A 17,696-nucleotide genomic window follows, 5' to 3' on the forward strand; every position below is an offset into this window, starting at 1 on the left:
TTTCCAGTTCTCTCCATGCTTCGGGCCTCTGTGTGGTAGAGAACATCATTTAATGAAACTCTGTTAGTGGCCCTTCTTGCTTTCCTTAAAGTGGTATCAATTTCAAATGCTCCTCAATAATTTTATTATTTTTTTCTATAATGAAATAGAATTGTATTGAGACATAGGAATTTCTGTATCATAGACTAGCTAGACATTCATTCTTTCTTGGCCTATGGAGTTATGTGAAACTTTCATTCTTTTATTGTAACAGACTTGTAGAAAGAGTTACTTTTTCTGTGCAGACCCCTCATTTTGTTTAAACTTCCACCAAAACTGTTGTTTCTACCTACTTTCTTTTTAAATGTTTATCCTTCTCTCTTGGTAGCCAAGTAACAGAGCTGATGCGGCAATCTGGATGTTCCTTCCCATGCCAAAGAGTCACTGCCTGTGCTAGTAGTGTGTCTGGTGTAAGGAGTGACATGTCCCAGGAGAATCTGGGAGCAAAGTATTTCCTGTTTATTGGCATTGACACAAGACAAGAAACCATAAAATAAAACTTATTTTGAAGAGCTGTGTTCTGATCTCCCACCCATGCAACTCAAGATAGCTTCATTTAAGTTAATGTGGTGAGGTGAGAATTGGTCCCAGGGACACCGTGTGATGTGATACCCCAGAGGAGGACCTGGGGAAGGGAGACTTTGCCTTTGTAGTGTTGCAGGCAAGCCCTTCATTCTGAACTGGTTTGTCCCCCACTGTGTCCTCTTCCTTTGTACCACAAGTGCCATTGTCTGAATGGAGTTTCAGGTGGTTTTTGCTGTCCTTCATGTGCTTGGGTTCCCCGTTTGTGTGGGGGCATGAGTGTCAGTACTGGATCCCTGCTCTAAGTTGAAGTCTAGTGGGTCAAGCATGGGACATCCCACTCCCCACATCAAGAATGTTTTTCCCAATCGTTTTGTTGCTGTTTTGGTTTTAATGCTAAAACAAGGAATTGAGGAATTTAACGTTTCAAGATGATCATTTAAATAGCTGCAGCTCCCCAAAACGTGGGAAAGACATGTTTTGAGACTGGCTTTGCAAAGCTGTTTTGAGTCAACCCTAAATCAGAGGGTATGCTCCATGGCATCCAGTCCTTCCCATGTAAACACTGGGGAGAGGTCACACAGCAATGAGCTTTGCAGCTGCTGCCTGTAGCCACCCTTTGATTTTTACTGTCCAGAGCAACTCATCTGTAGAAATGTTCATGCTTGGCAAAGTTGTGTGATGGTGAGTACTAGTGAACAGTGTAATTCTGAAAGCACCTAAGTAATGACTTGCTGTGGCTGGTACATATATGTAAGGCAGAAGGAAAAATAGCATTCACCAGTGGAGACGCAAACACTGTATTTTCTGGGAACTGGGGGGGTTGGCTGGTAGGGATGTTTGTGTTGAGGGGGGGTTCTCCCCAAACCCCACAGCTTATCTTGCTTGTTTCTCTGTCTTTCCTCTCTCCTCTAGCCAGACTCCAGTTTGTAATTCTGCATTCTTTCCTGCTCAGCCTGAAGTTTTCTCATGTTAAATGTTTGTTTTGAATTTGTACCTTGTTTCTGGACAGAACATATCAGTGATATGATCCTGCTGGTTAGGAGATTTTTCATAACATAAAACAGAGGCTGAAAGTGGTATTGGGTTGGCACGCCTATATGCCCAAAATAACTTCAGAGCTATAAAAATAGGCAGTAAGAAATTAATTCTTATGGAGGGAAAATAAAATCTGTGCAAATATTTTGACAGTGAAGGTATCTGACCAGTTGAGCAGCCTACTAAATGTTACAGTGGGTTGCTTCTCCATCCCTGAAAGTTGCTTAAATTGATTGGATTGCTCTTTTAAAGAAATGATCAGATTCGAATTGTATTAGTTCAAGGAATCCTGCAACCTCTGATCTACAGGTTAGACAAGTTGTTTGCATTCTTTCTTTCTGGGCTGATGAGGTTTGACGCTGTCGTTTGTCCTTCTCTCAGAGCTGTTAGTAAGCCAGGGCTTTGGGGAAACATATCTTCATTCAGGATTTTAATAAAACATGCTATAATCATAGCGAATAAAATCCCTGAGTCTGCAGAGGCACAGACCTATGCACTACCTCCACTCTGATTTGAAGCTTAATTGAAAATATAGCAAATCAGTGGACTTTACTATTTCTTGTCACACTGTGGGTCAATTTTACTCACTGTGCTTTCAGAAGGGTTTTATCCAGCTTTTGTTGGTTAAAGCTAAACAACCTCTTCTCAGCTGTGGTAAACATTTATTGGTAGATAATAAGCTTTATTTAGTATCATTCATGAAAATCGCCTATTTGATTCTTAGTCAATGATCTGAGATGTCGGACCCCTCTAAGTGGAGAAACTGTGGTTGAAATGTTCACCCATGTGGGTTTGTTCTGTTAATGACTGTTGTTCTTTTAGAGTCCTTGGAGTTTTTTTCCAATGTTTTCAAGTTTTCTTCGAAAGACTAGTGGGAGGGTCAACAGAAATTGGCAGAAGTACATTACCTGTATGAGAAAATGATAATAAGAAGGGGGGGGGGGGGGAAGTTGATAGTGGTGATTGTTACGTACAATCATGAGTAAGATTATTTTTTTTTAATTGGGAATAAAATGAATAGGATGTACATAAAATATATTCCTCTAAGGCTTGTTATCTTATAAATGTACCATTGACTAAAAACTATGTTAAGTCAAGTTAAATCATATTTGTACAATTTAGACTGACTCCATTAGGTGTGCTCTGCCTTACTCTTTAATTATTATTGTTGTTTTCCATACACATTGCATTATAAAGGTTTCTTAGTCTTAAGTGTATTTCACAGGAGCATATGGCTGTTCCACTAAAAGACTTAAATAGTTATTCATGTTCTGTATGAAAGGACTTCATCTTTTTTTTTTTTTTCCTTCCTGTCTGTGAAGGAATAAAAATCTTTTTATAACTACTCTTGGACATACCAGCATGTTTTGTACAAATGTAGCTAACTATACTGGCATACACATACAGTTCAAAAGATACCTTAACATAAGAAGCAGTGTTACCTTTTGGATTCAGCTTGTATCAACACAGGTACATGGTGCTCTCTCTGGGCCTGCCTCATCCCTCTTCTGCGCTACTGTTTTGGGGTAGGGTTGTGGTCAGATCGTTTCTGAGTGTACCTCATCTTTGGACTCTGTACCATCCCAGTTGTGTTTTCTAATAACAAAATCATCAGTTTTGGCAGTGAGTGAAGCGTCTTTTCTCTATTTCCTTTTCTTTCTGCTTCTCCTGAGAAAGCAGTTGGTTTTGGAACAATCATGCAGTTCAGTTAATTAAGTTATTTAATTTAGGAAAGGACAAGAAGAATAAAAATTGTGTTTTCCAAGAACCTCTGTAAAGAGGCACAAGGTATGTTTACAAAACAGTGTTGGTAGTTACTGAGACTCTCAGCTCCAAACAGATGAGAGAACCCTTGTCCCTGCCTTGGGAAGTACCATCTGTTTTGTGTAACTGTTGTGACCCCTTATCCCTGTACTGATACAGTTGCATGCATTTCTGCATGCGTATCTTGGGCTTCATTGTCAGAAATTTTGCTGCTATACAGTTGGAATCAAAATAGTGAAATATTGAGGTACCACACCCTGACACATGCAAGGTTCTGATAGATGTCCAAGACCTGCCTGGTTGCAGTGTGTTTCTTGTTAAGTAAGCTGACAATTGTGAATTGCATCAAATTAAACAAAAAAGTCTATCTTCTTTTCTGGAAGAGCTGAGTTTTACCTACCTACCTTTGTCATAAATAGAATTAATGACAGTTATTAGACTCCCACCTCTTGCCTTCTTGGGGTGACGGGACCATGATGGAGGTGAGAATCAGGCCCAATATATGCACATGTGAGAATAAAAGCTCCAGCAGGAGTAATGGCAAAATACTGATATGTTAATTCATAGTTCGGAGGTAAAAACCAGAAAATACAAAGAAATGTGGCCATGTCAATTTACCTTTGTATACGCACTGAATGCTTCTTAGCTTTGCTGCTTCCCATTTATCATCAACCTCTATTTTTGTCTAGAGTAACCATCCGTTGATTGTGGATACATAGAAGTTTAAGGAGTTAGTAGGCTGTAGTAGGAAAGGAAACAATAAAGCAAGAAACAACAAAAGAGAAAGACTGTATCCAGTTATTTACTTTGTATTACAACACAGACTGCCCTTATATCAGTTCCTTTGAAAATTTGTGTTTAGCGAGTAATTATTCAGGGCAATGCGTTAGAAGAGCTAGCAGCCATTGTTCGACAGAACCAAACCTTAATTTTTAAAATATTTGAAATACCGCAGTTGAGTGTGGAGAGACCACAATTGTCTCCTCCTCAAGTACTGGCGTTTCGATGTCCCTCTGGCTTCTGCAGCAGCAGTGGGTGCTGAGAGGCAGGTCAGCAGCAAGCAGGCTCCTCAGGGCATTGCCAGGAGCTGAAGGAGTCTTTGCCAGGAGCTGAAGGTATGTGTGGGTGGGTGGACAGAGGAGGCACTGATTGCCCCCAAGTTACATCACTCCAGCCTCTGATTCTAGCTGTAAATTTAGAGGACTTGCCTAACTTTGCTGAGGTGACTATTGGTTTTCTGGCTAGGTAGCTGAAGTAGCCTGACCCTTTGGTTCAATCCTTTTACCTTGTAGTAAGAGGGAGAATACAATTTACCCCAGCTCAAGCTACTAATCTTTGATTTTTATCAACTTAAACTAGTGACACACTTGAATACTAATAAGAGATCAAAATCACAGCATGCAAAGTTGTTACTGTTCCAGTTTACCCAATGACTTATTTAAGAGGAGACATACAATTAAAGAGCTACTGTATAAAATAACTACCCCCTGAAAAAGAAAGCAGGAACTAAGAATGAGCTGTGTCCCAGGATGTTTGTACAGACAAAACTCACACCCCAGAAGGCAAAAAATGTAGCCTGGCTCTCAGGACCTGCCCTTGATCATTGTTGCAGGAAGTGGAGGAAACTGTGTTACATGGAATGATCAAAATTTAGAGTATCTGTATTGTTACTCTCAAGAATTATTACTCCCTGCTCGCCAAAGAAATGGCTGTTTAATCTGTCTTTCTGGACATCCATCTTCTTACTGTAAATGGCTACAAGTCGCCAAGAGATAGAGAGTGAGAAACCATTAACTTCCATCATAACTGAGCACACGTTAAAATGATTAAGGTCCAAAAAGAAAAGAAAGGTCGGCATTATTTCATGAAAGTTTTATTGCAAGAGCTGTTTTCTTAACTGTATTATTAGAAGATTTGACACTGTGGAAGGAAAAGGCATGGCTTATTAACAAGCAATGGTGCAAAATAATTTTAATGGTCATTTCAAGCATTCTCTAAAGGAGAGAAAACATTTTCATTTTGAGCTAGTGTGTGCCACCACTGCAATCTTTAGAGCATCCAACATACAGACCCTGTGCTTGAAACAAAGTGGCCAAATTCCTTTTGTAGATGCTCTGCTGTCTTTATATACTGAACTTGGGAGGAAGGGTACTGTAGAAGGCATCATTGCAGAGCAGCCCAAAGCCTCAAGAAAAGGAGGAGCTCTTTTTATGTTACCAAGGCTGGGGGGGTTCACCTGCTCGATCTTTGCTCTGTTGGTAACCTTGCTGCCTGTGGCAGAGACAAGTCTGTGTGAGAGCATGGCCTCCATACCTTCAAAGACTGGCCCCCAGTCTTTGACTATCTGCTGATTTCAGAGATCTGTTTCATTATGGATTGGCCTTATTGCTCCTTTTCTCTCTTGCAGCTGTTTTGTCTTAAATATTTTATTAGTTCTAGCTACTGTTTTAATTGGCAGAACTAGCAAAAAAAAAAAAAAATCACAGCTGAAAAGCATTGTGGAGGGCCATTCACTTATGTAGAAATTTTTTAAATTGTGGCAATATATTTACTTCACCATCATTATAAATGCTCACTATCATTTATTTACCAACCAGTACAGTTTTAAATTTTGATTCCTTTACTCTGGAAATAAAGATGTCTAATGGAGTCATAATACGTAGAGAACCTAAAGATACATGAGAGAAGAAAGGTGGTGGGGGAGGTTTCGGTGGGTGCTTGCAGACCTCTTACATGGCTCTGTTTGAAGATTTCTGTGTCTTTATGGCTTGCTGATCTCTTTTCAGGGGTTGGAGAACCTACAACATATTGAAGGGTGGTCTGTTTATTTTCCCTGCGTTGTTTTTATGTACTGAAATATTGTAGTGAAAATAGCTGGGTGGGGTGTAATGAATGTTTTCAAAGACCTTCCTTTGAAAGAGGCTTTTTTCCAGCCCTTCATGGTCACCACCCATTTTCCTGTGCCGAGCGCGCCTCTCTCATTGTTCATACCCACAAAGGCCCCTTGTGTGAACCTGTCAGCAAATGTGCCAGCATGACGAGATAAAATATCATGGGATATTGGTCTGAGCCTGCCGAAGCACCAGGGTTTTTGCCCGCAAATGTTGGTGGGTATTGCCCAAGGTGTAAGACAGCGCTAGATCGTAAAACTCTGGATTTGTCAACAATGTTCAGTGTGACGCTCTCAACTATTTACGGTTGAGTGGGTTTGAGGCTGAAGTGTAGGTTTGCATACCACTGATAGTAAAGTCATGTGATGGCAATGTTTGTCCCTTAGACTTGAAATAAAGCTTAATTGAAAAATTGTCCTCGTTTACCTGCAGCTGCGCCATCTTGATAAATAATGCTGCTTGTGGTTTGGTATGGGCTGGGATGTGGTCAGTGCCCCATCTGAAAAATGAGGCTGGTTTTGCATTTAACTTCTGCGTCCCCCTCATCCCCCTGCCCCCCACCAGCAAATTGCACTTGGTTCACCTTTAGCTTTAACCCTCTGGTGAAGAGATAAAGCACATCCTTTGGTATGTGTTTTTTAGAGTAGGTAAATAGTTGGGTTATCTGAAAACAGATCTTAGCAATACCTGCTGAGCTTCTGAGCAACAATATCTATGGACCTCTAGATTAGCTGTCAAAATTGACTGATTACTACAAGTAATGCCACAAGATAAAGATCTGTAATCTCTCAAACACAAATCATTGATAGAGATCTCGAGTTGTGCATTGTCATAACCTTATCCCCACTGCTGCGGTGCAATTCCAGCTCTAGCTGTGCTGCAGAGACTCTTGAATGTGTAAGTGGAAACTATGGAGAAAAGCAGAGTGGTATAGTCATCACTCCCCCAAAATTTGCTGATTTGAAAGCAAGTTCAGTTTTGGCCAATGTTGAAACAGTCCTTTCTGTAGCACTGTTTAGTGGGTTTGGTGGTGGGCTTTTTTAGTCTGCAGGTTATCTGTGAAGCTTGCTGTATCTTGGCTGGTATCAAAGAGTTGATTGCCACAGGGAAGGAATCCATGATCCCGTATCTTGATGGAGCAGAGCAGTGCAAAACCGGTCTCGGGAGGGAAGACTGAGTTTAGATGACTTTGTGCTCCTCTGTTTGGTATTTGACCGTGTATGCTGGTCTGCTTGCTTCTCTCCAAATCTCCTTATTATTTGAGAAGACAGAGGAGGTTTTTTGCTGACCTGTTTTAAGTGTGGGCTGCAGTAGCTTTACAAAGGGTGATCCAGAGCTGTCCTGACCCTTTCTGTGACCAGCATGGGGGCTTGCTGAGCACACAGTGACTTGGAGCAGGAAACTGCTCTGCCTGAAAACTAAGCCATGAGAAAAGTCTTATCTGCCATCTAGCCCTAATGCAGGGAATGTGTTGAAAAGGCAAAAAAGCAGTGCCCCTATCTGCTCTAACTGCTGGGCAAACAGCAGCCTGGCATCTTCTCTGCACACTGTGGGCCTCACATGGTTCCACGGGGCTGTGCCTTGCCCCAGGAGCAACATGTTCAGCATGTCTTCTGAGGTACCAGGCTCGTGCTGGCGTGGCGACTGCAGGACAGGCTGCACTCACAGCACCGTAAAATAATCCTGGACCAGATTTAATGGCTGCTGAAATCCTAATACTTATCTTTCTGGTTCAAGATACTCATGAAACTAGAGAAAAAATGGTAGAACATAAATCCTGTGGACATTGTTTTGCTTACTGTGATTAAATTTATCAGACTCTGGTGACATGTTGTGAACCTAAATACCTTAAAAAAATGTAAGTGCTCCTGCAGCCTCAGTAGAGGTTTTCAACATTGAATCCCCAAATACTATTTAGGTGCTGTGACAACTTCAGTGTTCACAATGATACTTTAAATTGCAGGGGCAAACTGTTTTTCTTTTAGTAGCTGCATTTAATGCAGCTATGGGTATAAAAAACATGCTAGTGGTATAAGCATTTTAAAACTGTATAGGTGTAATACTTTTTGTCTCCGCACCACCTTTTTTTTCCAAAATAAATGCCAGGAACATTCAGGAAAATAAATAAAATACAAATCCAGTACAGCTTAATTATTAAGACTAAAGGTACCATCAGAGCTTCAGACATTGGAGAAGTTAGTCTTCCATGTGGTTTTAAAGTTCATATGGAATTTATCCTGTCTAAAGAGCTTATGTGTTCCCCATTCAAGAAAACATATTCCTGGCTGTGTTATTGTCAACTGTGGTGGTCCTAGGGTGACATGGACTTAGTGAATCATAAATATGCTCAAAGACACCAAAAATTTGGTATTCGCTTAGCCCGCATCCCTTGATACTTTAATCCTACGAGTCCCTTATTGTTGTGCTAAGCATTCTTTGAAAAGGCCTAATGAGAATGGAAATTAGTTCCTCGCCCTTAACACTGAACTCTTCCGTTGTCTGTCCCTGAGACGTTCCAATTTTTCATTTTCCTGACTCTCATCTAACCTTTGGTTTTAAACTTAGCGGAAAGAATTGCATCACATATTGATATGGCAGTAAGTGCCAAGCTTTACTGAACTAGCAGTGATTTGTTATTTAGTGGGTATGTACAGAAACACAAGAAATCCCCCAATCTAACCAAGGAGTTATTGGTGACTTACTGTAAGTTAGGGCAGCTTTAAAGGAAGGGTGGAAGGTATTTCATTTCCTTATTTTTCTAATAGCCCTTTCTGTTAGTAGCTTTTCTTGTTACCTTCGAACTCTCATTTCCTCTATTAACGGATTCCCCATTTTGACGTCATTTGTGTTTGTTTTGTCAGCATACTGGGCACCACATCCCAATGTGCAGCCATGCAGCTTTAGCACTTGCCCACCATCAGCACTCCACGTATTTTCAAGCCTTTTTTTTTTATCTCCATCCAAGAATAACTGCATCCTTCCCCTTCCTATCACTCTTGCTTGTGTGCTGAACCTGGGCATCTGGTGTCTTCTCAGACTTTAGAAATAATTATTTTCACTGGAAAGAGGTATAAGGAGAGATGTGTATGGCATTGTGTATGGGTTTCATTCACAGCTTTCATAGATCAGCCTGAGTTCCTGGTGAGCAGGTAAAATGCTGTTTGTAGCTTTTTTTATTTACTAATGGTCACTTTTTTTACTTTAACAGAGGGGGCTTTCAAAAGCACAGCATGCCATCCAGAATTAACTGCTTGTCAGGTAGAATGGTTACAAATACTTTTAAAAGGAATTTTAAGGCTAAGTAAGCATGACCGCTGGCTGCTTGGTGTCCGTGCAAGCACATCTCTGGGGCTGTCAAGCGGTGTGGTTTTGAGATAGCTATGGAGTGCCTCACAGTCACCGAAACTCCTCTAGATATTATCCTGGTTAAAATCATCTAGGGATTTGCTGAGCAGAAGGTAAAGCAAAATATAAACACACAGCAAAAAATAGATTTGCTAGTTGGAAATAAATCTTTGTTGTTATCTAAGATGGTACTGTCCGTTAAAATATTTTTATTGAATTTTTACAGGTTTGAATTGGAAAATCTTTTTTTATGCTAAGCATCTGATCTTTTTTTTCATTTATCTGTACTGTAAAATATTTTATTTTTGCATCCCTAGATTGTATTTTTCTTGTTCTGCAAGTTAGCATTTGAAGCTTTAACTCTAAACCATTTGAAATGAGCATTTACTATAGAAATTTCATGTGACAGCTTAATTAACTGTGGGTTCTTGACCTTTAAAGTGCTGGAGCTAGAAACATTTAATAACCAGCCATTGGATACAAAGTAATATGCTTGTTGTTTTACTAGCTTGCCTACATGGCAGTTTGAAGCAAAGTCCAAGGGTCACCAAAAGCATGAAGTAAACTCAAGCAAGTCAATCTGAACTATGGATTTCAAAGTGTTGTACGAATGTGTCACACAGTATGTATGTATGAGCAAAGGCTACCAGGTTACGTATAAGGAATTTTTATGCAAGGTGCAGATTACAATTTCTCTAAAAGCTTCTGTGATCTGGAGCCTACAAGGTGGGAGCGTAATTCAGTGCAATTACTGTGCTGCCTAGTCTTAAACAAGCAAGTGTGTGTGTACACAACCAAAGTATCGACCCACATGAGAGCAGTGAAACCCTGAGCAGAAGATTGCTACCTTGGCAAGTCCCCTCCATCAGCTTAAAGGAGGCCACTGATGCCCTTGACAGAAGGGAGGATCACTGAAGCTGACCACCTGGCACCGTCGTCAGCTGAGTGGGTACCCAGGGCTTTGAGGGGGTAACTGCATGTGGGAAGGACCAGGGAGATGTATGGGTGGAGGTGGTGGGCAGGGATTACCGGTGGAGATGAAGTACTAGTAGGGTTGAGACTGCAGAGAGCCAGTACGGTCACAGTCAGCGGAAACGCAACCAAAACGTCAGGTTGGTCCCTGTCTGCTGAGCCGAGGAAGGTTGTGTGGGTGCCTAGCCTCACTTCAGACCAGTGAGTGACACCATATACCTGCACGTAAGCTCCCATGTGTGCACTGGTCTGTGTGCCCCAGTATTTGTGGGGCTGATCCCCGCTGTGTCTGGGTCACAGGTACCTTCTGCAGGTGCCTGGGCAAGGCAGTGGCAGCAGTGCAGCCCCTGGCCCCGGCTGGCTGCCCCAGCATTTCTGCTGGCTGCTGGAGTCTGGGGCCATCACAGCAGTGAGCACTGGGAAGACAGTCCCTAAACTGACATGATAGTTTTCCAAGGTCATTTAAGCCAGTCCTGCAGTAAGAGAGGCTTTGGAAAGCCAGATTATGCGCTTCACCTCGGGTGTGCAAGACCTTCATCCGCAGGCATTCCCACCAATTTCAGTGAAGCTGTGTTGCAAGGGGCTGTCAGAGATGAATAAGAGGACAGGAATCAGGCTCCTGGGATCTGTGCAGGGCATTCCTACACCCCTTCGGATGCTTCCGGCGGGTGGGATCGTGTGCTCTGTTCCGTACATGGGTGTACCCTTGGGACTGGTTTGTTGTTTGGGTTCTTGGGACAAGCATGGAGAGCTTTGGCTCCTGAAAATTCAGGAGCTTCACCTGAGAGGGCAAACACTTGCCAGTTGTTTGTCATCTTTGCTCACATAGGTCAGCCTGTAAATTCTATTTTCAGAGCGCAAACTAAACACGCCAGGAGGGAGTGGGAAATCATGTAAACAGCCATCCTGGGGGTACAGTGCCATACTTGTGTTCTGTGGCAGGAAAGTGCCTGCACTACCTTAACTCTTCCTTCCATGCCTGATGGCTTGCGCACGCATAGGCGCTGCAGCCCCGCAGCATTGTCCGGCAGCCCTGGGAAAGTCCTCGCGGGGGAGCAGCACCTTCCTTTTCCTTCTCCTCAAGCCTTCCAACCACCCTCTGCATAGCCGAGTCCTGGATGGAGTCCCCAGGCCAGGCCTGTTCCGCAGCTCTGTCTTCCTATTTCCAACAGAGAATCGAGCCTTCCCTTCCCTTCCCTTCCCTTCCCTTCCCTTCCCTTCCCTTCCCTTCCCTTCCCTTCCCGCGAGCGGTCACGCTGCGATTGCAATGTGAGGGTGGGCCTGTGGCTGAGTGGGGTGTTATCCTGGGGGATCCCTGGACACCTGAAGAAATGATTGTCAGGGAGCTCCCAGTAGGCTTCCCCTGTGGTACCTCTGGGCCTTGGACCAGCGTATGGGCAGCTTGATTTGTGATGTCTTTCTCCTCTCTCTCCCCTCTGCATTTTTAAAAATCTGACACAGGTTTGGTCAAGTGAGGTTTCTGCTTCTGCTTGCGTCACCTTCTCCAAGCAGTGACGCACATGTGTACCCTTTTTTTGCCACATAAGTGGGTGGTTTATGTGCTGGGAGGGAATGATTCATAAATTAGCTAGAGCCTGGGCCTTTTCTCTATTGCACTGATGATGTGTGAAGAGGATTCGTGTCAGCCTTTCTTCCTAGCCTTCAAACAGGCAGGTTGTCACATGGTTACATTTTCACTCCCTAGCTGTGGGTAGTCCAGCCTCGGCCTGTGTAAAATGCTAATCCCGGGCATAAAATGGGGGTAACTGCAGAGAGATTTAATGGTCTGCTGTCTGCAAATGAAAACTGTGAGAATACTGCTTTTTGCAGAATTCTGTTGCTTGACTGCAATTTTTGGAGGCTTTTGGAACCAGGACAAGTAAGCATAGAATGACCATCTTCGACATGGGTGTCCCTGGGAGGGACAGCAAGCAAGCACAGATGTCTGTCTGTGCCGGGGCGGGGGGGAAATGCGTGGGGGTGTTTTGGGCCTTGGTGTGCTTGTGCTGGGCTGGCTACAATAACAATGCAACATGAGGGTGTGCTGAGTGAGGGAAGAAGGCAAGGAAAATGGAGGTGCAGGAAGTTACAGGGGGAAATGCTTAACAAGCAAATTGTTTGTTTTAAATGATAATGGGTGAGCAAGAAAGTCCTTTGAAGGCAACAAGGCTGGCTGATTCCTCCCCTTGTTTTCTGATGTGAGAAGGCTCTCATGCAGTGTGTAATGAACAACGATATCTCTCTGCAGAGAAAGTGAGCCCAACAGTCAGAAGCAGTGTTGAGAGAAAGCATCTGCGGCACAGAGAAAAAAAATCATTCTCTGCTCGTAGCATTAGTTATTAGAAACCTTGAGCAACCCATGGTTAATGAAACCAGCTTGTTTCATTAGCTGCACTTCAAAATTATATTTACAGAGGTTAGCAAAACTAAATATTTTTTTTGTGGCCAGAGTGGCGTCATGAGAGACCCTGTCTCATACAACTAATTTTTACTGCAAGAATTGCAACATGGCTTTGGCCTTGGTTCCCAAAGTTTCATATTTAAACAAGGAGGGACTGGATCTTGTTTTGCCCAAGTTGGTTCTAATGTGAAAATTGTGGGCTCTAGATTTAGAGCAGAGCTCGAACATTTATGGTTCAAGTTAAATTTTCCAAGCTACAATTGGAAATTCTCGCAAATATTGCCACGTGGGTTTTGTTCTGTTTGGGTTTGTTTTGTTTCTACTCTTTTATTTTGTTAGTAGAATTAGAAACTGAGAAGGTTTGTTCCCAGTCTGGCATCTTTATAGGCACAGTGTAGACACATTTTTCTTTAGAGAGCAAGATGTACCTCAGAAAGAAGCATCAGTGTAAGTAGTTCATGTGGCTCTCCCGTTCCCAGCACCTACCTCGCGGGGGCACAGGGCATTTTCTGTTGTACCTTCTCAGACAGCTGTACCAAGGGACTTCCTTTTACATAGATGTAGTATGACTTTTACTTGGCAAGGATAACAGAATGGAGTTAGTGTCACCTTGTGAATATCTGATTCTTTAGATTCAAACTTGGGTGGGTTGGTGTTCACTCCGACGATGCTCCTGAAGTCATTATCAAAGTTGGATCCTGCCATTATGTACTGAAATGTGTGTAGGTCTCATCCCGTGCATACTTCCTGTAACAGATGCTTTGTTAGAAAATATTCACCCCAGGCAAAATAATTGTGAAAGAGGTTTGCTGAGGGCTGGTCATGGATCTCGAGAAGATACCGTAAGCATTTATGAGGCCCCTTGCCCTGTTAGCACACCCACTGGTGAGCACCTATTTGATCCCTAAGCATATGCCTTGATTCACATGTTTTGCAGCATGAGGGTCCTACTGATGTGTTGTGAGCATATTTCTGCTTTGGATGATAATGTTGAATGCCCAGCCTGGCCTGGGCCCCAGTAAACACCTTACTGTAACTTTACTCTTAACATTTATCACGCACCCTGACTATTTTTCCTTCTAATTTACGAAGCCACCTGTGGTTTCCATGCTAGAAGCTTTTGCAGGCAGTCTAGCTCTTCTAGAAATGGTCATCTTCTTTAGAATACATTACTATGTATTAATACTCTTTTCCTATTTTATATAGTTTTATATGAGACCAGGCATGATTGGAATAGTTTCTAGGATTAAGTGATGGGATTAATATTTGTTTTCCTCATCATCATCACACAAGAGAATATACTTATTGAAATATCCTGTTTTGATAGGATTTTTTTTTTTGGTTGATCCATTTTTAGTTTATAGGCTCATTATTTTATACTGACATTGGGAAAAGCAGGTTATAAGATGCTTCATTTTTAGGCAGCCTTGCAAATAGAGAGCTGGTGATTCTAGAAATGAATGTGCAACCACAACAGCAAAAATGGTAGGGCTGATCTTCTCCATACCCCGTTCTGTGCTCATCCAAGCTGTGCTGTTTGCAGTGGTAGAGTATTACAGGAATCTGCCTGAAAGTAATACATTCTGTGTTGGCGTGACTAAGGTGCAAAACCTCAACTCATGCAAGTGAAGGAAACTTGTAGTATCAGCAGAGCTACATGGGGTTGAAACAGCTGATGGTTTTGAATGGATTCATGCTCTTCATGTTCTGAAATAAGAATTGTAATTTATAAAAGAACCTTAGAGATAGTGAAGCTCCCTCTTAAAACGTCCTATCCCAGCTCCATTATACATATAGCCCTTGTGTTTCTCACATGTTAAATTTAGCTGTATGTCCCTCAGTGGCTTAATTTTGCATATTTGCTTCATAAAGCGCCTTCTCCTTTCCTGCTCTTCTGTTCTTTGCAGAGTTTGAAGGAGGCTGGCTCTATCAGTCATGTTATTTTACTCAAGAAGGAATCTATTTTCATAGACTATGGAGAGATGATGATTTAATTAGAACAGCTTCTAAATAAGGGTTTATTGTAAGCAACAGTATTTTCTTTCCCATTTTGTATCCTTCATGGTCAAGGAAAGGTGGTTTTCCAGAGTAGTGTTGCATTAAGAGCTGAGACAGTTGTATATACACAGTTTGATACCCTATTATTACTTTTATTTTAATGCGGGGTACAGCCATGGAAACCCTATTACATTGAAATATCTACGACTCAGCCACGTGCACTGTAATTATTCCAGCTTTAAAATGGATTCTCACCTCATCCCAGAGTATTTTTCAAGTAAATTTAGGTTGAACAAACAAAATTTTTATTTTTAACTTTTCCTGAATCTCAGGAATAATAGTTTGCTATTTCATTTCAAATCTCTCGCCTAAGGCAGATCTTGATCCTGTTACACTCAACCGGGATTCAGGGTGTCCAAAGACTGGCTTGTTTAGAATCAGAGCCCTTTCCAGATGTGGTATTCCCCTCCTAATTCCCATTTTAAAAAGAGCAAATAGATAATAAAGTCTGGTCTGTTGATTTAAACCGGTTGACAGAATGGATTCATTGCTGAGAAGATTTACTCTTGTAAATGCCTCTTAGGTTGTGAAAAGCATTTGAAGAAATGTTTTTTCCTTTCTCTCCTTTACCTACCAGGAGCAGTTCCGAACGGAGGAAGGAGAAATCCAGAGATGCAGCAAGATGCAGAAGAAGCAAAGAGACCGAGGTTTTCTATGAGCTGGCACATGAGCTGCCCCTGCCCCACAACATCAGTTCCCACCTGGACAAGGCATCCATAATGCGCCTGGCAATCAGTTTTCTACGCACTCACAAGCTTCTGTCTTCAGGTAAAATCTGGCTAAAAGAAATTGTCAATGCTAATTGATGGCAGCTTGGTGAGATTGTGCATGTTCTTCTCTGGGTACTGGGTCCTAAAGTGAGAACAGGACACAACTGCTTGTGTTGTGAGAATGTAACTAGATTTAAAGATAGGTTGGTGGGGGTTTTTCATCAGAATTGCATATATTTTAATTGGGATAGAAAAATCTGAGTGATATTAGTCATATAAGGTCTTCATTACCAAAATAACAACTGATGCAGTTTTGCCACTCTAAAAAAAACCTCTCAAATCTCTTGAATGTGGTTTATTAAGCTTAGTTACAAGATTTTAAGCTTTTAAGAGTTTAAGCAGAATTCAAACATACATCTTAAGCTTCCGTGCTGAAACAAGTAAATTTTGCTTTGGTGTGGCAAGCGTGTTTGTGCCAGTGCATTCAAAAGGCAGCTGGGAAGTTCTGAAGGTCCAGTACTTTGTTTGAAAGGACAAACTGTGCTATATGCTGGTAACGAGTAGTAGGTAGATTGTTTATGATGAGGTAGACTAAGATAGATAAAGCAAACACCTTTTAAATACTCAACATGAATGGATTCTATGTCATCAGAATCTTGCTCACGTTGGACTAGTAAGAAATGTGAACCAGCATCATTTTCATAGCCTGTCAAAAGTAGTAACATCAACAGTATTCTAATTTTGCACCTATATTTGAATAATCACTTTGATGGAAATCTGTGGTTTGGGTAGATCAATGGAAACAACTGATGTTTCCAGGGGAACTTTCACATGGTGACCTATAAGTGTCAAGAATATGTTAACAAAACAATGCCTGCATTGTTTGTGAAAGGTAAACCCAAAATTTCATCTTTTCCTTCATTAATGGCAAAACTCCCAATAAAGTCATGATTGCACTTCCTGTCTTTAGAAAAGTTGAGTCATACCATAGCAATTGCTTTAATAAATGTTATTAGGAAGTATCTCATTTTGTGGAAGAGCATGCTGTTAGTTTGTTGTTGGTTAGTCTGAAAGATACGACAAATTCAATTCTGTTTCTGCATGCTCTGTAATTTTTGTAGCTTTTTTTTGGTTCTGCTAAGACTATTGTATAAAATGTGGGTATTTTCTTCTTAGCATATAGAATCTGATTTTAACATTTACTTCTGTGAAAAGAAAAGTTTATTTGATGAACACTGTTTGGAAATCATCTCTGATTTCATCATGTAACTAATACTTGAAGAAGTTGCATAAATAGGTAAATGTTCTTAAACATGGCATACACCAAGCCAATTTGTTAGTAACTTTCTCATAAAAACTGAGCTTCAGCTTTTCAAATATTTATATGGCATGAACTAGAGACTGGCACAGCATAGGAAAAGCAAACTTCTGAAGGGCTGTAACAGATGATATAAATAATATGGGTGTCTGTGAAACTTGATGTGAAATAGTTTGATGCTGTCATCATCAGAAGAGACATTTGCACACCTGGAAACTGCTAAGTTTAAAGTGAACTTTTTCATATAAACTTAAATTTCTTGGTGAGGAAAAAAGCTACAGGTAAAATATTTGTTTTAGTGCTTCTGTAGTGTTAAGGCTTAGGCTCATGTTATTTGATAGTGGTGACAACTCAATATATGCATATATTATTCATACATATATGATTTTTCTGTGACAGTGTTTGAAAAACAATGTGATTCATGTAGCTGATTTACATTTTTTTTGAAGAACCATGAGGACCCAGCAGTTAGAAAGGAATCTGGAAATGAAATGTTACAGTAGTGACAGGCTGTGATTTAATATTCCAGGCTTTCTCTATGTTAGTTATTTGCTTAGCCTTAAACCTTGATGCGCTTTTCCAGTCTCAATATTGACTTGGAGTAAGTCCTCTCATTAAAATTTGTGTGTTAGTCAAAC

At 41.3% G+C, this 17,696-nt stretch overlaps 1 protein-coding gene across 1 annotated transcript in view; it reads left to right on the top strand.

Annotated features, from left to right (window-relative positions):
* The first annotated feature begins 13,794 nt into the window (after positions 1-13,794).
* Positions 13,795-17,696, top strand: part of EPAS1 (endothelial PAS domain protein 1) — a 38,429-nt gene continuing 34,527 nt past the window's right edge. Inside the window, exons 1-2 of the mRNA XM_010576538.1 lie at positions 13,795-13,814; positions 15,608-15,798. Coding sequence (XP_010574840.1) covers positions 13,795-13,814; positions 15,608-15,798 — 211 coding nt within the window. The remainder of the gene's footprint in view (positions 13,815-15,607; positions 15,799-17,696) is intronic.

The sequence above is a fragment of the Haliaeetus leucocephalus genome, unplaced genomic scaffold (assembly GCF_000737465.1).
Source record: "Haliaeetus leucocephalus isolate CR32 unplaced genomic scaffold, Haliaeetus_leucocephalus-4.0 Scaffold526, whole genome shotgun sequence".
Taxonomy (NCBI): Eukaryota; Metazoa; Chordata; class Aves; order Accipitriformes; family Accipitridae; genus Haliaeetus; species Haliaeetus leucocephalus.